Genomic DNA, 21,257 nt, shown 5'->3' on the forward strand with positions numbered 1-21,257 from the left:
GGGGGCACCTGGGAGCCTGGCAAGGTGAGCACAGCACAGCTGGGTGCTGAGTTCTAGGGTGATTTTGGGATCCCAGCCCTGCAGCATGAGGCTCCGTGTGCCTACCCCTCTGCAGGACAGCCTGGCCCCACCGCCCCACAGGTAGCCCCCGGCAGCTCAGTGCAGGCACTTTGTGGGGCAGCATTCGTGCAGTGGTACAGAGATGTGCCCCCAACACAGCCCCTCATATCATGTCTTCCTTCTCACAACACATACTTCCTCCTCTTTAGCTCATCTTCCTCTTCATCACAGTATACCTTGGCTCACCTTTTAGCTCTTTTCCCCCAGTTTGGCAAATTTCCACTGCTAGATTTGCCACAATCAGCAACTTTCTGTCTTGGTGCAGTATAACTGCGAACAGTTCATACCAAACTCAAGAACAAGTCCTTGCACCAGGTGGAGGCAAAAAAAGTGATTTCAGTGCTTCTGTGAAACAGGATTGTTGAAAAAAACAGGGCTGTTCACACACCAATCAAAACTAAACTGGGAAGATTTAATATGAGCACACACTGATTCTATTTGCTAATGTAATATATTGATCCTTTTACTAATACTTTGATCCCGTTTGCTAATCAAACCTATATCAGCCCCACGGTCCTCGCATCTCATTTGCCTGCAGATATGGAGATGGAACACAGAGGCTGTGAGAATGTCAGCACTGACCCAGAGTTCCTATGGGCTCCAGGAGAAAGAGAGCAGGGTGATGCCTCAGTACAAGTATAAGGAAGCCAAACATATGTATAGGAACATGATAACCATTAATGATAATTACACACACACATATATTTATGAACAGCAAAGAAAAATGAAGCTATTAACATAAATCTGTATTATAATCTGTAAGAAACTTAATATAGGTGTGTTATGGGACACACTGGTAGTCATTTGTTGAGACAGATGTGAAGTTTATGCCTGTTGAAATGTGACCATGACATCATTTTCCTCACTGCATTCTTGAGCACCTGGTTCCTCATGCTGTAAATGAGAGGATTCACTGCTGGAGGCACCACTGAGTACAGAAATGACACCACCAGGTCCAGGGATGGGGATGATAGAGTCGAGGGCTTCAGATAGGCAAATGTGGCAGTGCTGACAAAGAGGGAGACCACAGCCAGGTGAGGGAGGCATGTGGAGAAGGCTTTGTGCCGTCCCTGCTCAGAGGGCATCCTCAGCACGGCCCGGAAGATCTGCACATAGGACACAACAATGAAAAGAAAGCACCAAAATAGCACAAAAATACCAAACACAAGAAGCCCTAGTTTCCTCAGGAAGAAGCGTGAGCAGGAAAGCTTGAGGATCTGAGGGATTTCACAGAAGAACTGGTCCAAAACATTCTTATGACAGAGAGGCAGTGAAAATGTATTTGTAGTTTGCATCCCAGCGTATAGAACCCCAGTGCCCCAGGCAGCTGCTGCCATGCTGGCACAAGCTCTGCTGTCCATCAAGGTCCCGTAGTGCAGGGGCTTGCAGATGGCAACGTAGAGGTCATAGGACATGATGGTGAGAATGCAATACTCTGCCGATATCAGGAAGACAAACAGAAAGGTCTGTGTAGCACATCCAGCATAGGAGATGTGCCTAGTGCCCCAGAGGGCATTGGCCATGGCTTTGGGGAGAGTGGTGGAGATGCAGCCCAGGTCGAGGAGGGTGAGGTTGAGGAGGAAGAAGTACATGGGGGTGTGCAGATGGGAGTCGAAGGCTACAGCTGTGCTGATGAGGCCGTTGCCCAGGAGGGCAGCCAGGTAGATGCCCAGCAAGAGCCAGAAGTGCAGGATCTGCAGCTGCCGCGTGTCTGCCAACGCCAGCAGGAGGAACTCACTGATGGAGCTGCTGTTGGGCATGTGGAACTTCTGGGCATGGAGATCTGTCCAAGAAGTACAAAATTCAGTGACAATGAATTTCTGTGTGGAAAGTGTGCATTCAGCTCCGTGATTTGAGATACATTTCATGAGGTTGAGTTTGCCAGGAGTTATTCTGCCCTTTGTCTCTGAAGGAAGCAGTTTTGTCCCTGTGGGTACATGGGAATGTAGTGGTGTTGTGGGGACAGATTTTCTTTCCAGAATGCGTCAGATGAAATCACTTCTAATGCAGAAGTACTTTTTAGCATCTGCACAATTTATGCCAGAAATGTGTGGGAAGCAAATAGAAGTTTTAATGTTAGGTTTTTTGTTTTTTTTTTTCATACGAATACTCATCGTACTCATGATGCCCAAGGAGTTTTTGCCTAAATAAGAAATCCTGAGCACTTCTGCTGCACTCAGCATAGAAGGCTGTGAGTGAAAGTTGAGAGGCAAAGGGATTCACCTCTGCTTACTGCAGGGTAAGGGGAGGTGGTTGGACTTGCTTCCAACTGCTTTGAGTTTGTAAATTTTGAAGATGGAAGATGATTGCACTTCTGTGTTACATATAAAGAAGCCAGATCCTGCTGAGAGAACAAGAATGCACTGCCCATAACAAATATTCACCGTTTCTCCAGGGATCTGAGCAAGGTTTCATCATCACACTCTTGCAAAGGATTCCTACCAGTCATTTCATCAACAACACAGCATTTCCTTGCACATAGCCCTTCTCTGCTTCACCCCTGGTCTTGGCTCTCCAGGCTATAGGAAAGATTTGCATCCTTAAGGCCAGCTCACAGTTATGAAGGACACATCAGGGAGATGGCATCTCAAATAAGGCAAAGCTAACTCCTTCCCAGCCTCACAGACTGCGTTGCCCACAGTCCGAGGCAGTCACTTTCAGGCCCTGTGGACTGCAGAGGGTGATGGACATGTGCCTAGGGAGATGCTCTGCTCTGCTCTCTGGAGCTCTGTCTGCACAGGAGGTGATTCATGCATCAGACATGATGATCATGAGGACAGAGATGTTTCTGGGTGGGAGTTTCCTATGAGGAAAGTGTCGGCACTTCAGGATTATCAGTTGATGTGCTCAAAATTGACAAATGATTTACCCTTCCATAGAAGCAGGAGAGAGAAAAGTTGGCCTAAAATTCCCGCTTTTGTTATCCTTATACAAAGGTCCCTGGCAGTGCCCTGTGGTGCACTCTATCTGTGATCCCCCTGCCCCAGGCAGCAGCTGTGGCAGCAGAAGGCCCCTGCCCTGCCCTGCCCTGCCCTGCCCTGCCGGGGGGCTCCGTCCCCCCACACGTCTCCCCACAGTGCCCTGGGCAGCTCCCCAGGCAGGCTGAGTGCTGAGTGCGGAGTGCTGAGCCTGGCAGGCGGCAGAGTCCCTGCTCTGGCACACAGCTCCTGGGGCACAGCAGGGACCTGCTCTGCAGGACAGCCCTGGGCACCCGGCTGCAGCCCCGGCTGCACAGCCTGCAGCCGTCCTGGGACACGCAGCCCTCAGGGCTGTGCTCTGATGCTGCAGCACAGAAGCTTTCAGCTGGAGCAGGTCTTTTTCCATGATCAAGAAACAGTTTATGCAGCCTGACCTGTACTGGGATGTCCCAGATTTAGTGATCCCTCCAGGAAAAGCAGCTGCATTACCTTCAGTGAGAGTCTTACCTTGTCAAGGGCTGTGAGCAATGCTCCTTTAGTGAGTTTGCAGCCTAACGTGTCACACAGCCTGTAAGGTCTCCTTCTTCTGTCCCTGTCACCTGCAGATCATGCCCCCAGCCCTGCTGCGTGCTGCACTGGAGCTGCTCCTGGGCACAGTTGTCTCTCTGCGGTGCTGCCCATTTGTAGGACCTCCCTTTGTTCCAGGAGCCCAGCACAGCTCAGCAGCAGATGATGTGATTTCCTTCTCTCCGTGGAGATATCCATGGCCCTCCTGAACTGAGAGCTCCTCCAACTCAACAGGGTCATCACTATAGAACATACTTCAAAGTCAGCTCAACTAACCAACACATCCACTGGATTACAGAAACACAGTTGTTCCTGCAAGAAGAAATTTGATCATGAGAGAAACAAATGGCAAATCTGGAAATCCTCCATTCATGACTTGTAAATGCAGTCATAAGATTACAGAATCATAGAAAGGCTTTGGCTGGAGGGGACTTTGAAGATCACCTACTTCCAAGCCCCCAGCCATGGACCGGGTTGCCAACAACCAGATCAGACTGTCCAGCATCCAATCCATCCTGATCTTGAATGCATGCAGGGATGGATCATCCACAGTCTCTTTGGGCAACATTTTCCAGTGCCTGCGTGTAAGAAGTTTCTTTCTAACACAATTTAAAAGCCATTTCAATTTGTCCAATTACTATCAGGCCATCACATCCTTAGCCTAAAATTAGGCAACTCATCAGCTGATGGAAACCCTGGGGCTGAAGTGGGATTCTGTCCTTCACAGAACCATGGGAGCTGGGAGTCTCCTTAGCTGAGTTCAGATGTGCACACTGAGGTGTCTGTGTGTGAGCCCCTCGTCTGAATCCTTGCTCTTTATTCAACAGGGACTGCACTGCTCACACACAGACACAGTGATGACCAAGGTGCCTGGGGTGATCCTAGCTATGTGCTCGTGCTTGTAAACTGTGGTGGAAAATCTGTGAGACAGTTTTAAACAAGAGCAAGAAAAAGGACATAGGCAATTACAAAGCTGGCAGACTCTCTTAAGTACCTGGCATAATTATGGAAAAAAATGATGCTGGGAGTTACCGAGAAACACCTGAAGGACAATTCTGTCACTGGTCACAGCCAACACACATCCATGAGGGGTAGGTCTTATTAAACTTAATGTCCTTTTATGACAAGGTCACACTTCTAGTTGACCAAGGGAAGCCAGTTGAGGTTATCATTGAGGATTTCACTGGAGCTACTGATACTGTTACTTAGATAATTCTTCTGGACCAATTTTTCCTGCACTGGGCTAGACAGAAATATAATCTAATGTGTGAGCAGTTGGCCGATGGGTCTGGCTCTAAAGGGTTACATTAAATGGGGTTCTATCAGGCTGGTGGATGTTCACTAGCAGGGTTCCCCAGGGCTCCATTTGAGGGCCACTTCTCTATAATGTTTGCATCAAGGACTTGCATGTAGGACTAGAAGATGTTTTGAGTACATTTGTTGATGATATCAAGCTGGGTACAGCTGTTTCCTCTACTGAGGGTAGAGAACACTTTGAAAGCATTGTGGACAAGTAAGAGAACTGGGTAAACAAAAAATGCACATGAAGTATAACCAGCACAAGTCCCCAATTCTGCACCTGGGTGTGGGCAACCCTGGACGTACACATTAACTGGATATGGGACACTGGAGAGCAGTGCCACTGAAAGGGATTGGGGGTCCTGGCCAACATCAAATGGAACGTGAGTCAGCAGTGTGCCCAGGCAGCCAGGAAGGCCAACTGTCCCCTGGGGTTCATTGAGCATGGCATTGCCAGCTAGGTGAGGGAAGGGATTGTCCTCATCTGCTCTACTCTGCTGCAACCTCACCTGGAGCACTGGGTGCACTTCAGGGCACCGTAGAACATAAAAGACTTAAAACTATAGGAGACTGTCCAAAGGAGGGCACTAGAACTGAGAGAGCTGATGTTCAGAATTTCATTGAGATTGACTGCTTGTTCAGACTGGGCCATTCTCACATCCCACATCCTGGGATGAGACACACTGCCCACATGGCACTTGGGCCTCACGGCATCCTTGCACCCCATGCAGAGTCTGGCAGCTGCTGTCCCACAGTCTTTCATTTGACATCAGACAAACCTCCATCCCACTGCCCCAGGAAGGGCCCTGAGCCAGCAGGAGGGACACGATCTCCCTGCCAAGGCTCTGGGGATCAGGCCTTGGCCTTTCTGCTTCACAAGACAAAGGAGGCTTTGCTCAGCATCACAGCCACCATCCCAGTGCCTTGGTCTGCCTGTAATCATGGCTTCCAATTATCTGCTCTAACAAGTCCCTGGGGAAGCTTGCTTGTCAATGGCCCTCAGTGGGGCCCATTAATACTCCAAGAAACTTCACTGTTCCTTCTGACTTTGTCTTCTTGAGCACTTCATGCAATCTTCTCTGTGCACTGGAGGTTGATGGACTCAGCAGCAAATGCCCCGTGGGACCCATTACAACCTGAAGAGCCTTCCTGTGCCTTGTGCCTTCCTGTCATCTTCTTCAGGTGTTCAGAACTTGTACAGCAAATTGGAGAGGTATCTGAAAAGACCTTAAAGAGGAAGAGAATGATGGGCATTTATGAAAACTATTTATTTATTTATTTATAGTTGGGTTTAAACAAGAAGTTGCAGCAGCACTTTGTAAATGGTATTGATCCAGGATGTCCCCTAACGAGCTTTGCCCCGCCACTGTGTGGACAAATGTCCTCTGCAGGTACCCAACCCCATTTCTATTCCCATTGTCCCCATGGAACTTGCATCAGTTTTCCTCACATCACTTTTCTCCTCTGCATTCACCCACTCAGTGCTAAACCTCGTTTGCACCATCTCCTACTGGCTTTCCTCAGACAACCAGCTGCACATGGGTAGTGAAAGATTTCTCTTTTTTTTTTTTTCTTTTTTTTGCCAATAGTTTTAAACATGATGCAATTGAATGAACTGTAGAGCAATGTAATCCACTGCATGCCTTGTCCAAGCCGCACCTAATGAGGTTTGTCTTGGGAATATTTGTGCAAGAAATATGTTAGGCAGAGATAGGAAGGCATAGATAGAATCACAGTTAAGGAGTTGATCAAAGAGTCCATCGGACATTGGAGAGATGTTGCAAGTTCCAATAATCACAGAATCACAGAATCACAGAATCACTAATGTTGGAAAAGACATATAAGATCATCCAGTCCAACCATCCACCTATCACCAATGGTTCTCGCTAAACCATATCCCTCAACACAACATCCAAACGCTCCTTGAACACCTCCAGGGTCGGTGACTCCACCACCTCCTTGGGCAGCCCATTCCAGTGCCTGACCACTCTTTCAGAGAAGTAGTATTTCCTAAAGTCCAGCCTGAATCTTCCCTGGCGCAGCTTGAAGCCATTCCCTCTAGTCCTATCACTGTTACATGAGAGAAGAGGCCGACCCCCAGCTCGCTACAACCTCCCTTCAGGTAGTTATAGAGAGCAATAAGGTCTGCCCTGAGCCTCCTCTTCTCCAGCCTGAACAATCCCAGCTCCCTCAGCCACTCCTCATCAGGCCTGTGCTCCAGACCCCTGTCACAGAGTTAACTAGATCAGTTTATGCCCGTGACAGGGGGACAGTAGGCCCCTGCCCTCCCCACCCCCCGCCTGGCCCCACAAAATGGGAAGGAAGGAAGGGGGGAAAAAAAACAGCGGCAACAATCTATGGAGGTAAACTTATTTTACTAACTATGATATCGGAATACAAAATAATACAATATAATACAATCTAATTGAAATTGAGACTAATAAATCAAATAAGATAGGAGAGAGAGTTCCTGAGACCGAGTCAAACCTGAAAAGCTTGGAACGGCTAGGAAAGCACCTCCAGCACCCACTGCCAGGCAGTAAGAGACCGCCCCACCCGGAAGGGTCAGATCCCATGACTTCCGTAATGTATAGGGATAGGTACTGTAGACAGTGAGCATAGAACTTTCGAGTAATTGCTAGTAGTAACCAGATAAGAAAGTAGTGACGCAAGTGCTTACGTACGATAAGAGGGGCGTAGACGAAGTTGTACAAGGCTATATAAGTCTCTGTCACGAGTTAATAAACGCCATTTTACCACCCACCACATTGGTGTGCACCGAGGTAGATGGACAGACCAATGAGTCCCTAACGATTGCGAACACCTGTATGAAGCTGAAGCGGGCTTCCGGCTTCATATGGTGACCCCGACGTGACGTTAGGGAATAGTGGTCGGCCACAGGCGGCGTGGCGGGTTCCTGCTCTCGTTCCACCTCCCTTGGGGAAGGAGGTGATGACCCTAGAAGAGGGGGCTGCGGCTTAGGAGAGTGGAAGCTGGGTAGCGTCGGAAGGTACGGCCGATAGCCTATAAGGCCTGTCCGAGGACCCAGGAGACCATCGGAAGAGGTGCCTGGTGGTCGCTTGTTCCGTCGGGGAGATTACGCCCGGCGATGGAAGCCGTCATAAAGGTGATTTCGTCCGCGTGTAAGACCTATTGCGGGAAAAATTCTCCTTCTAAGAAGGAAATAGGTACAGTGTTATCACTGTTATTAAAGGAGGGGCTGCTTACATCTCCCTCGGATTTATATACCCCGGGGTCCTGGGATTCTATCACCGCAGCGCTTTCTCAGCGGGCGATGGTACTCGGGAAGTCAGGGGAGTTGAAAACCTGGGGATTGGTCTTGGGGGCGCTGAAGGCAGCGCAAGAAGAACAAGTTACATCTGAGCAAGCAAAGTTTTGGCTGGGCTTGGGGGGAGGGAAGGTCTCTCCCGCAGATCTTACAGGGAAGCCAGCCGCGGAGCCTCAGGACGGCGGAGAGATAAAGATAACGGCTGCGCAGCAAGAAGCGAAGTTGGCGCCGGGGGAGGCGACCGCGTCTAAAACAACATCCTGTTATCATTGCAAAACGGGTACTGGCTGCAGTTGCGCCACAGCTGCCCCCTCGGCCCCCCCTCCTTATGGGGGGAGTGGCTTGTATCCTTCTTTGGAGGGGCTGGGAGGGCCGGGGGGGGAGGGTGTAGCCACGTCACCGGCGGGGAGGGACGATCCGCCCCGAGGGGCAGAGCGAAGGGCGGAGCCGGGATGTCCCGACTCGGCCCCCGGGCCAGCTTTGACTGATTGGGCGAGGATAGGGCGGTGGGCGGAGCGGGGCAGGGAAGCCCGCGGCCGGGAGGGAGCCCGCGCCGGGAGGGGGGGCCTGGTTACTGACTGGGCTAAAGTTAAAGAGAAAGCGAAAGAAAAGGGCCTAGCGAATCCAGCCGCGTTTATAGTTAGCCCTGCAAACACGGGCGCTTTCTCTATCACATCGGGTTATTGCGGAATCCGATTGGCCCTCTACATGGCCTACAGGGGCGGCACAGATGATAGCGGGAGTGGGAGGAACAACGCCCACTCGGAGGTCCGCCCAGATGGTTGAGATTATCGTAATCAGCAGGGATGTTTCCCTGGAAAGGCCTGTTCTGCTACAGCAGAACAGGGGCAGCAGGCATAACAATTTATAGTGGGGGCCACGATCTGTCAATTGTCAGCGCAGTATGCGATCCCACTGCGCTGGAGACAGGAAGTGCGACCTGTCTGGGTGGATCAGTGGTCCTTACCGACGGAAAAGCTTGTAGCGCTTCACGCATTAGTACAGCAAGAGCTTCGCTTAGGTCGTATAGAACCCTCTCTTAGTCAATGGAACACTCCTGTATTTGTGATAAAGAAGTAGTCAGGATCCTATCGCTTGCTGCACGACTTGCGCGCAGTTAACGCTCAGTTAGTGCCTTTTGGTGTAGTTCGGCAGGGTGCGCCCGTACTATCCGCTGTGCCTGCAGGCTGGGGGGTTGTTGTTATCGACTTGAAGGATTGCTTTTTCTCCATACCCCTGGCTGAGCAAGACAGGGAGGCTTTTGCCTTCACGGTTCCTGTCTGTAATAACCAAGGCCCGGCTAGCTCAGTCGGTAGAGCATGAGACTCTTAATCTCAGGGTCGTGGGTTCGAGCCCCATGTTGGGTGCCAGCGTTCAGATGCTCGAGGTCAGGGCTGTTGTGATGGCGATTGTTTATTGGCCCTTCCTTCCCTGTAACATAGTCACAGATTCTGCTTTTGCAGCTAAGCTCGCTTTGAAAATAGGCCAAGAAGGCATCCCTAGTACGGAAGCAGCGCTTATCTTAGAAGATGCTTTGTGCACCCGAGTAGAGCCTATAGCAATTTTACATGTAAGAAGTCATTCGGATGTACCAGGATTCTTTTCAGAGGGCAACGCAGCCGCAGATGCGGCTGCAGGGTCCCGTGTCCTGACGATCCGAAAGGCCAGAGACCTCCACTCCACGCTTCACATAGGCGCCCGGGCACTCGCTCGAGCCTGTGGTATTTCCATTACAGCTGCAAGAGACGTGGTGCAGGCCTGCCCTCACTGTAATTCAGCTCCTGCTATTGGGGCGGGGGTCAACCCCCGCGGTTTAGGGCCGCTGCAGATATGGCAGACGGACTTTACGTGGGAGCCGCGAATGTCACCTCGGTCGTGGTTGGCAGTTACTGTTGACACAGCCTCCACGATGATCGTGGCTACCCAACACGGAAAAGCTAATTCTACCTCGGCCCAGGCCCACTGGGCTGTAGCTATTGCGGTCCTTGGCTTGCCAGTGCAAACCAGATCCGATGAAAGAGAACAGTAACGAGGGACTCTGAGTTTTGCAGGTATGGCTCCTATGAACGCCGAAGAAGGAGACAGCCCAGGAACCCCGAAAGAAGGCCGGGAGAAGCGTGGAGGAAACTCAACTGTTGCTGCCAACGAGAAAACGCGTTTCTAACAGGGGCATGGATGTGAAGACCTAGAAGGAATGTGTTGTTTCAATCTCAGCGATCACAGTGAATCCATGCACAAGAAGCTCCTGCATATGAAGGAACATGTCAACAAGATCGGCGTGGAGACGGACACCATCGGGGACTGGCTGAGAAGTGTGTTCGGAGGCATCGGAGAATGGGGTGTGCACTTATTGAAGGGACTGCTTTTAGGGCTTGTAGTTATCCTGCTTTTGGTAGTATGTGTACCGTGCTTTCTACAAATTATGCTAGGTTGTATTCAAAGAATGATTGACCGCACAGTCAATTATCGCGTAGAATATAGTAAAATGCAAAAGGCTTGTAGGCAGTCAGGAAACGCAGCGGTATAAGGGTAGCGCGGGAATATTTTGCGATTCGGGATGTAACGGGGCAAGGCTTAACTGAGAGGACAGTGGCATGTATAGGCGCAAAGCGGGGCTTCGGTTGTACGCGGTTAGGGTCCTCTCAGAATAGGGTAATTACGCTTGTGCATAGGGGGGGGGAGATGTAGACAGTGAGCATAGAACTTTCGAGTAATTGCTAGTAGTAACCAGATAAGAAAGTAGTGACGCAAGTGCTTACGTACGATAAGAGGGGCGTAGACGAAGTTGTACAAGGCTATATAAGTCTCTGTCACGAGTTAATAAACGCCATTTTACCACCCACCACATTGGTGTGCACCGAGGTAGATGGACAGACCAATGAGTCCCTAACGATTGCGAACACCTGTATGAAGCTGAAGCGGGCTTCCGGCTTCAAGGTACATAGAATTAGAGCATTAACACTTTAATTGCAGTACGTGATGTTTTGATGTGGAATATTGAAAATAAAAAAACCCATAAAACCATGACATTCCACCCCTTATTCTACGTCATTACATCATGCTTAATATATATATATATATATACACATACATACACAAACAAACAAAATGATTAAAAATGCATCACATGCACACGTCTATATACATATACATAGAATTACTGTCTGCACTCCCCCAGCATCAAGTTTCCTTGTGGTACACATTGAACATCCCAATTTTTCTGCATTACCCACCAAGTGGACTCAGGTCCCTGGGCAAAAACAGTACCGCAGAGAGGTTTGCCCTTTCCAGAAGCTGGAAGAACCCAAACTGCTTTTCCCAACATGCTCTTTACATGTACAACAGGGACCTTATCTCCCTCTACGGAATGTAGGGAGCTGGATTGGGTAGGACCATCACGACTGATAGATCCTCTGGTATTGACCAATCAGGTGGCTTCTGCCAAATGCTTCTCCCAGTGCTTAAATGTTCCGCCACCCATTGCTTTCAGCATTGTTTTTAACAACCCATTGTATCGTTCGATTTTACCAGAGGCTGGTGCATGGTAGGGAATATGGTAAATCCACTCAATGCCATGATCTTTGGCCCAAGTATTTACAAGAGAATTTTTGAAATGAGTCCCATTATCTGACTCAATTCTTTCTGGGGTGCCATGTCGCCAAAGGACTTGTTTCTCCACACCAAATATGGTGTTTTGGGCGGTAGCATGGGGTACTGCATATGTTTCAAGCCACCCAGTGGTTGCCTCCACCATGGTGAGCACATAACACTTACCACTGCGAGATTGTGGCAAGGTGATAGAATCAAGCTGCCACAGCTCCCCATATTTATACTTTTGCTATCGCCCTTCCTCCCAGAGAGGTTTTATCCTCTTGGCTTGTTTAATAGTGGCGCATGTGTCACAGTCATTAATAGCCCGTGCAATAGCATCCATTGTTAAGCCCACCCCTCGGTCTCTAGCCCACTTATGTGTTACATCTCTCCCTTGATGGCCCGAGGTCTCAAGGGCCCACCGAGCTAGAAATAATTCACCCTTGTTTTCTGCCAGTCCACGTCTATTTGAGCCACCTCAATTTTGGCAGCTTGGTCTACCTAATGGTTATTTTGCTGTTCTTCAGTAGCCCGACTCTTGGGCACATGAGCATCTACATGGTGCACCTTTACAACCATAGTCTTTATTTGGGCAGCAATATCTTTCCACATTTCAGCAGCCCAAATGGGTTTACCCCTCCACTGCCAGTTATTGTGCTCCCACTGCTGTAACCACCCCCATAGAGCATTTGCCACCATCCATGAGTCAGTGTAAAGATAAGGCATTGGCCACCTCTCCTGTTCAGCAACATCTATGGCCAGCTGGACAGCCTTTACGTCTGCAAATTGGCTTGATACTCCTTTCCCTTCAGTGGCCTCTGCAACTCATCGTGTGGGGCTCCACACAGCATCTGTGATGCTTCCCCACAATATGACACGATCCATCAGTGAACAGGGCATATTTCTTTTCATTTTCTGGTATTTCATTGTATGGTGATGCCTCTTTAGCACACAATACTTCTTCTGCTCATGACGTTCCAAACATTTTTATGTTCAGACCAGTCCATGATCACCTCCAGGATTCCTGGATGGCTGTGGTTCCCCATCTGCGCTCATTGTGTAATCAGCGCAGTCAGCTTACTCCAAGTGGCATCAATATCATGATGGATGGAGGGAAGCTTTCCCTTGAACATCCAGTTCAACACTGGCAGTCAAGGTGCCAAAGGAGCTGTGGTTCAGTACTGATTACTTCAGAAGCAGCCTGAACTCCATCATATGCAGCTAAGATCTCCTTCTCAGTTGGAGTGTAGCACTTTTCGGACCCCCTGTACACTCGACTCCAGAATCCCAGGAGTCAGCTTCGGGTCTCTCCTGAGGCTCTTCGCTGCAGACTCCAAGTGGGACCTATCTTCACAGAATCACAGAATCACAGAATTGCCAGGGTTGGAAGGGACCTCAAGGATCATGAATCTCCAACCCCCTTGCCACACGCAGGGCCACCAACCATTCCACCTAATGCTAGACCAGACTGCCCAGGGCCCCATCCAATCTGGCTTTGAACACCTCCAGGGACGGGGCATCCACAACCTCTCTGGGCAGCCTGTTCCAGTACCTCACCACTCTCTCCGTAAAGAATTTCCCCCTGACGTCCAACCTAAATCTCCCTTCCCTCAGCTTAAAACCATTTCCCCTTGTCCTGCTGTCACTCACCCTTTCAAAGAGTTGATTCCCCTCCTCTTTGTAGGCTCCCTTTAGGTACTGAAAGGCTGCAATGAGGTCACCCCGCAGCCTTCTTTTCTCCAGGCTGAACAAGCCCAGCTCTTTCAGCCTGTCCTCGTAGGGGAGGTGCTCCAGTCCCCTGATCATCTTCGTGGCCCTCCTCTGGACCCTCTCCAACAGCTCCCTGTCTTTCTTGTACTGGGGGCTCCAGACCTGGACGCAGTATTCCAGATGGGGCCTCACAAGAGCAGAGTAGAGGGGAACAATCACCTCTCTGTCCCTGCTGGCCACCCCTCTTCTGATGGAGCCCAGGATCCCATTTGCCTTCCGAGCCGCAAGGGCACACTGCTGGCTCATGTTAAGTTTTTCATCTATCAAGACCCCCAGGTCCTTCTCCACAGGGCTGCTCTCAAGGACCTCTCCTTCCAATCTGTAGGGATGCTTGGGATTCCTCCGGCCCAAGTGCAAAACTCTGCACTTTGCCGAGTTGAACCTCATCAGGTTCACCCGGGCCCACCTTTCTAGCCTCTCGAGGTCCCTCTGAATGGCATCCCGTCCTTCAACCGTGTCAACCACACCACTCAGCTTGGTGTCGTCAGCAAACTTGCTGAGGGTGCACTCGATTCCGTCATCGATGTCATTGATAAAGATGTTAAAGAGCACCGGTCCCAAGACAGACCCCTGGGGGACGCCGCTCGTTACCGGCCTCCACCTGGACATGGAGCCATTGATGACCACCCTCTGTCTGCGGCCTTTCAACCAGTTTCTTATCCATCGAGTGGTCCACCCATCAAATCCACATCCCTCCAGTTTGGAGAGAAGGATGTGGTGGGGGACCATGTCAAAGGCCTTGCTCAAGTCCAGGTAAATGACATTGGTCGCCTTTCCCTTGTCCACCGATGCCGTCACTCCATCATAAAAGGCCACCAGATTGGTCAAGCATGACCTTCCTCTGGTGAAGCCGTGCTGGCTGTCACGGATCACACGCCCTTTCCTCATGTGATCAAGCATGTCATCTAGGATGATCTGTTCCATGATCTTCCCAGGCACAGAGGTGAGACTCACCGGCCTGTAGTTCCCGGGGTCCTCCTTGCTCCCTTTCTTGTAAATGGGAGTGACGTGACCCTTCCTCCAGTCATCCGGGACCACACCAGACAGCCACGACTTCTCAAATATGATGGAGAGCGGCTCGGCAACCACCTCAGCCAGCTCCTTCAGAACCCTGGGATGCACGCCATCCGGCCCCATAGACTTGTACACATTCAATCTCATGAGGCGGTCTCGGACCTGCTCTGCCCTCACAGCGGGGGGGGATTTACCACCCCAGTCCCCACCCAGAGGTGTAGGGATGCAGGGCTCAGGGACGGAAGGAGTACTGGAGTCCTGGCTGCAAGTGAAGACCGAGGCAAAGAACTCGTAGTAACCACCTACAGTTAAGTAAGCGATTTCAGTATTTATTTCTGATTGTGGCAATTACTTCAGTTCAGAAGTCATACTTAATTTACGGTGCCTGTTTTAATTTTAACAAAGTTTGCAGTTGTAGCTGACTTCCCAAGGCTGCAGCACATGGTGGTGGCACAGCCTTGGGCTTCTGCATTTGTGCTAATCCTCTGTCTTGCAGGTCAGCTGGTGCTAGAAGTGGACGGCATCCCAGTGTGAATGAAGGTTTGTGTAGGAGCAGCTGCTGATGGGAGGAAGGAAGTGCAGGCTAATGGACTCTGAAGCATCTCCCAGTACGGTACCAGGGGAGGCAGTAGTGATGTTGGGGGGCAGTTGCAGAAGAACACGAGGAGCTCCTCAGCAGGAAGCTACAAACCCTGCAGAAAGCTGCAGGAGACTCAGAGCACGTGTGGATGCCCAGGAGGAAATGGAGGCCCAGTATTTGAGCAGCGCCTGGCCATAGAGTGCTTTCCAGTCCAAATGCTTAAAGCCACAGTCCAGTTAGAGAGGCTGACACACGTCCTGGGGCCTAAAGATGCTGCTAGAGAAGCCAGGACTGGCCCTGAGGCCTAAAAACAGAGCCAGAGAGACTGGCAGTGGCCACAGGACCTGAAGCCACAGCCAGAGTGGCCAGCACCAACTCTGGGGCATAAAGCCACAGCCCCAGCCAGAGAGGCTGGCACAAGTCCTGGGGTATAAAGCCACAGCCAGAGAGGTCTGCGCTGGCCCTGAAGTCTGAAGCCCCAGCCAGAGAGCCCAGCACCAGCCCTGGGCCATAATGCCACAGTTATAGCCACAGAGGCCAGCACCAGACCAGATGGGGCTTAAAGCCACATCTACAGCCGAACAGGCTGGCACCAGCTGTGGAGCCTAAAGCCAAATCCTGAAAGGTCGGCACCAGCCCCTGCGCCTGAAGCACAGCCAGAGAAGCCGGAACCAGGCCAAGGGCCTAAAGACAAAGCCACAGCTGGAGAGGCCTGCACTGGCCCCAGGTCCTAAAGCCACAACCACAGCCAGAGAGGCTGGCACCACTGCTGTGGCCTAAAGCCGAAGCTGGAGAAGCCGGCACTGTCCCCAGGACTTCAATCCACAGCCTGAAAGGCTGACACCGGCTCCAGGGCCTAAAGCCAGGCACAAGAGGCCAGCACCAGCTTCGGGTCTAAACCACAGCCACAAAGGCCTACGCCGGCCCCGGGGCCTGAAGGTGCAGCCACAGCCCGAGAGGCCGGAACCAGGCCAAGGGCCTAAAGCCACATCTGCAGCCCGAGAGGCCGGCACCAGCCCTGGGGCCCAAAGCCAGAGGCACAGGCCAGCTCCGGCCCCAGGGCACACAGATGTGCCTTCCTATTGGTTTCTACTGATTCCTATAGGACTCCATTGACCACTCTGAGGCCATACTGGTCCTTACTGGTTTTTACTTAGCCATACTGGACTTTTCTGGTCTATACTGGTGTGCACTCCTCCCAGTTCCTACTAGTTCCTCTGGGACTCTACTGACCACAACGAGGCCATATTGAGTTTTTATTGGGCTGCATAAGAGTCATGTTCACTTCTCTGTTGCTTTACTTCAATTAACCCCCATTCAGTTAACCCCATTCACCCCACTGGGTGACCCTGGTGTTGATTTCCTAAAATTTGGATCTAGGAGGTGACCACTCCCTTTGCTTATGATGAAAGCACAGAAGTGATGCAGGCACTCTCTGAGGTCACAATGGTTGCTGGGGTGGGAGCGTTTGTGCCACAGCTGGTGAGCAGAGCTGGTGCTCTCGTGAGCGTGCTGCACACGGAGACTGAGCTCTGTGCTTTTCTTGAGAGAGATCACCCTGTGAGAGCCCATTGGAAGCACCACTGCGGTGTGTGTGAGCTGGGCACAGCACAGACTGAGCAGGCTGACCAGGTGAGCTGGGTTTGGTGCTGGGTGGTTGCCAGTGGTGTCTCAGCAGAAAAGCTGGGCTGGGGAGGAGTTCTCAGCTCCAGCGCTGCCCTTCTGAATGGCTGTTTCCAGAGGAAACATGTTCTTCTTGAGATTCCATCCCATGTTTCGGTGAGGATGACGAAATGTCATTCCTCCCCTGGAAAATTGCTGCCAGGCCCCCACCTTCATGTCAGACCTAAAAAGGGAAGCAGAGTGCAGACTTCATAGAGTGCAACTTGTGTCTCACTGCTCCATGGATTGCTTGGTGTGCCATACCCAGCAGGTGTTTCAGCAAACCGCGCTGAAGTCACGGCAGAGAGCCGGGTGCTCAGCTGGGCACATGGACGGTCAGCACACCTGTGGGGGAAAAGGGGACCTGGGGGCACTTGCTGACAGAAGCCATGGCAGTCAGACACAAGCTGCAGCTAGTGATGGGCAATTCTTGCAGACAGCTGAGGTCCATGCATTGCCCTCCTCAAGAGACTACATTGCGTAGCAGAAGAAAGCTGGGAAAATGCTTCTTCCTCATGATTTTTCACTTGCTGATACTTTCTGTAAGGGTTCCTGTCCAAAAGGAGAACTCGGAGATCAAGGCAGTTGAAGAACGAGTGAAGCCAGCTCCTTCTAAGAGCGAAGGAGGTTCCTGTGGAGAGAACCCTCAGACCTTGCAAGTCTTCCTCTGACACTTCAGCCATCATGGCTCAGCAAGGAGATGACCGTGGTTCTAATTCCTGCTCTGTGAGAGGAAAGGTATGGCTGGGTTTCCTTTGCTTGATGTTTCTTTCTTTTTCCCATGTTTAAGGGAAGGGGTGGAGCAGGAGGAGCCCTACTGGTCCTTTGTCACCTCAAAAACCACTTGGATTTTGCGCTCCCTGCTGACAGTCTGGGCTAATGACGTGGACATGGCTTAGGCTGTATTTTCCCTTAGTGATAATTAATCTCTCAGCACTCTGATAATCTATCTCTGGCACAATCTGGAACCTCTCTGCAAACCTTGGCTGCCCGTTCCCACTGACGTTTCTTCCTTTCTCTCCCCAGAAGCAGCGCAGCGCGCTTCCCCGTGTTTGGGAGCAGCAGCCAGCAGGCTGCCGGAGATCCAACCGCATCTTGCAGCGCGCAGAGGGACGCGATGGGAACAGAGCGTCCTTACTGCCACGCAAAAGTGAGTTTCTTGAGGCCTCTGTTATGAAGGATGGAGGAATGAATTTTGAGTATTACTTCTGAGTGGGTGCAGTGCTGCAGGGGATGTCAAATAAGCCACTGTGGAAGTGTTGGAGAGACCGACAGCGGCAGTTGGTGGCAGCAGTGAGGCAGAAGTCTGCATATAAATGCTTAGAGTCGAGTGAATTCCTTTTAGAGCCACAAAATGTGTCTCAACTTTTGCACCTGATAGTGTTTTGTTTGGTGATGCACCTCTGCTCTGTCAAATGTAGAGCTGTCAGGGAGGCTGGGGTTCTTCTGCTGTCATCTGAGCAAGAATGAGACTTTTGGTTTTTTGTTGTTTTGGGGATGGATTTGGTCTGACAGGACAATACTTCTACAGGCTACTGGTTTCTGTTAAATCAGCAAATTGTATTTTGTTGTAGGGACGGAGCCTGCGCGTCTGTGGAATGGTGCTGGGCAAGGGGGGAAGCGGAAAGCCTCCGCAGGTAAGCAGCTCTTGTGAGCTGTGGTGTGGGTACCTGCCTCTAAATAGGGCTGCATGCAGGGCTGTGTGTGATGGAGAGGAAAGGACACTGCAGATCTGTGTTGACTGCAGAAATGGCACAGTGTTGAATCAGCAGAAAGGCAAATGGACGAAACTATGCTTGAAGACCAGAAATTTGTGTCTGACTGTGCTAAAGTCTTCCTCCAAAGAGATGTTCTTCATGTCTTTCTTGTTTCCTTTCTGTCAGAAGCTGATGCCAGTGGCCTTCCTCTGAAGCGCAGCCTTGCAGAAAGGCAGGGGGAAGCTACAGACCATGACATGGCACCCAAGAGAGGTACAGACGCACAACAGGCATCTGGGTTTGGTGCACTGTCTTTCTAACTAGGCTTTCTGTCTGTTCTTCCTGGGACTGTTCTCACTGCGTGTTGCTTGGGGTCTTAATCCCCGGGACTTATAGTTACCTTTCCTGTGCTGATTTGAAATACAAACCCACAGTTCATCCACGATCCTAAGATCCGTGACTGTGAACACTGCAGATGAGATGTGCTAGCATTGTGACCCATTTTGCAGACCGAAAGTAGTATTGGACTCTTGTTATATCTTCTTGCTTCTTCTTTCTTGCCAGAGATAGGTGCTGAGCCCAATGGAAAGATCTACACGAAAGCGGTGCAGGAAGTCCTTTCTGAGAGAGCTCATCTCCAGGCTGGAGGGCTTCCTACAACAGCAGGTCCCAGCTCAGGGAGAAGACCTTCCCCTGCAGCGTGCCCCCGCTCTGTCTCCAAGTCCCTGGCTGGATGTAAACGCAAGGGCTTGGAAGAAGAGCAGCAAACAGCAGCGCAGTTGCCTGCTACCAAAAGAGCGAGGGGTCAGAGCGGAGACAGCGTGCCGGCTCCAGCAGCACAGCCTGGGCCTGCTGCAGCACGGAGCTCCAAGCTAAGAGGTAAGAAGGTGCTGTGGTACCCACCCTGTAGGGTAGGTGCTGCCCTTATCAAGCACACTGAAGTTGCATAGGGTTTGCTTTGCTTTTTCCTTCTCTGCAGAGGGGAAAAGAGTTGAAGCCTACAAAGTCCAAAGGCAGTGAGGTGCCACAGTATGTAACCCCGACTCCATTAACTCCATGGTAGTCTTCTGCACCTTTCCACTGGAAATGTCATTCACTGAGAGGCTTCCAATTTCCTTTGTCTTTTTTCTGCCATCTGTTTTTATGGTACCCATGTTTCTGCAGTTTTGCTGCTGACAGAACGAATTCAGTTTTATTCTTGCTTTATAGCAAGAAGACAACGAAAAGAGAGAAGAGTGGAATTGAAGAAGGCTTCTCTGAGAGCTGCCGCTGCACGTGCAGAGGTGAGTCCTTGGTGAGCACAGACACGGCTCTTGTTGTTCTCAGTGCCTCTGCCTGTCAGACATGAAAGATATTGCAGAATCCCAAGGCAAGCAATGTAATAGAAAAACACCCAGCTGTATGTTTAAGGAAATCACACTGTCAGTGACAGCTGCCTAGGGGAGCTTGGATGCCTTCCTCTGGCTTGAGAAGGACACTGTTGGTAACGGCTGGAGGGTTTTTCTGTGATAAAGAGCCTTGCCATGTCGGGCACTGCGACCTTTGGGACCTCGTTCCCCCAGCAGAGCATGAATCTTACCATAGGTAGCGTGTTATGGGAAGGAATGTCAGTGACCTGAATGGCAGGAACGTGCTGGGCTGCATGGGGCCGTTCTGGAAGGTTTACTGATCAGACTTTCTTAATGAGATCGCCCTAGATTGTTTCTGTCCTATCTCTATACTTGCCTTATTTCTTTCCAGTCATCCGCAATGAACACCCTTGTGGAGATGATGCAGAAGCTGCAGCTGAAGGACTGAGAGGAAGAGCATCAGAAGGCAGCGGCTGCAGCACGCAGAGTTACAGGGCAGCGTTCTGAGTGCCACCCAACTTGGCACTCCATGTTTGGTTGTAGTCAATAAAAAATAGTCACAATTAGAGATTGACAAAGAGCGCACGGCCTGATTTGTCCAGTGGCATTCCATGAGCTGCTGCACTACTGCTGGTCCAGAGTAGAAACTATGCAGCTTCGGACCACCAAGCTGCCATCCTGGCATTGTTCTTCTTGGAGGCAGTGGAACTTGGAGGTTCTCCTGCTGTTGCTGACACCTGACGTTGCCTAGGGAGGACTTGGCCACTGCACTCTGCTCCACCCCCTGTGCCACACACACACGAGTGCAGCCCACCACCCTTCCACCTGCCATGCAAACGCACCATCCCATCTTGCACACTTCAGCCACATGGCTTTCCTCCTCCTCCCCCCACCAGATCCCATTCCTGCTTCCCCTTCCCCACCCCGCCCCCCCATTGCTTTGGCCCCAGTAGCGTGCCACCCCCCGCAGCCCTCCAGTTTGCATGAGGCTTTGCTTCCTTCGCGCACAACCCCTCCATTGCTGTGCCCCTTGTTGCAGCCTTCTTTTGCAGCACCATTTAGCGATTTCACAGAATCACAGAATCACAGAATTGCCAGGGTTGGAAGGGACCTCAAGGATCATGAATCTCCAACCCCCTTGCCACACGCAGGGCCACCAACCATTCCACCTAATGCTAGACCAGACTGCCCAGGGCCCCATCCAATCTGGCTTTGAACACCTCCAGGGACGGGGCATCCACAACCTCTCTGGGCAGCCTGTTCCAGTACCTCACCACTCTCTCCGTAAAGAATTTCCCCCTGACGTCCAACCTAAATCTCCCTTCCCTCAGCTTAAAACCATTTCCCCTTGTCCTGCTGTCACTCACCCTTTCAAAGAGTTGATTCCCCTCCTCTTTGTAG

General features: G+C 51.0%; 1 protein-coding gene and 1 non-coding gene across 4 annotated transcripts; both read left to right on the plus strand.

Annotated features, from left to right (window-relative positions):
• The first annotated feature begins 9,487 nt into the window (after positions 1-9,487).
• On the plus strand, positions 9,488-9,560 carry TRNAK-CUU (transfer RNA lysine (anticodon CUU)). Its single transcript has one exon. It is a non-coding gene; the product is annotated as a tRNA-Lys (tRNA).
• Positions 9,561-14,922: 5,362 nt separating this feature from the next.
• Positions 14,923-20,743, plus strand: LOC149911986 (zinc finger CCCH domain-containing protein 11A-like). Of its 3 annotated transcripts, XR_016462550.1 has the most exons (9): positions 14,923-16,780; positions 17,358-17,548; positions 17,837-17,960; positions 18,385-18,447; positions 18,694-18,780; positions 19,072-19,386; positions 19,487-19,536; positions 19,717-19,790; positions 20,248-20,287. XR_016462550.1 is itself a non-coding variant. In XM_090132889.1 (8 exons), the coding sequence occupies exons 2-8, from the start codon at positions 17,495-17,497 to the stop codon at positions 20,302-20,304; spliced, it is 774 nt and encodes a 257-aa protein (XP_089989015.1). In that variant the 5' UTR covers positions 15,109-16,780; positions 17,358-17,494; the 3' UTR covers positions 20,305-20,743. The 3 variants fall into 3 exon arrangements, 2 of the variants coding, with proteins under 2 accessions (XP_089989015.1, XP_089989016.1); XM_090132889.1 differs by lacking the exon at positions 19,487-19,536 and having other exon boundaries at positions 15,109-16,780; positions 20,248-20,743; XM_090132890.1 differs by lacking the exon at positions 19,487-19,536 and having other exon boundaries at positions 15,109-16,531; positions 17,386-17,548; positions 20,248-20,743.
• Positions 20,744-21,257: the final 514 nt, after the last annotated feature.

Source organism: Phasianus colchicus, unplaced genomic scaffold, assembly GCF_987193195.1.
Source record: "Phasianus colchicus unplaced genomic scaffold, bPhaCol1.hap1.1 HAP1_SCAFFOLD_48, whole genome shotgun sequence".
Lineage (NCBI taxonomy): Eukaryota > Metazoa > Chordata > Aves > Galliformes > Phasianidae > Phasianus > Phasianus colchicus.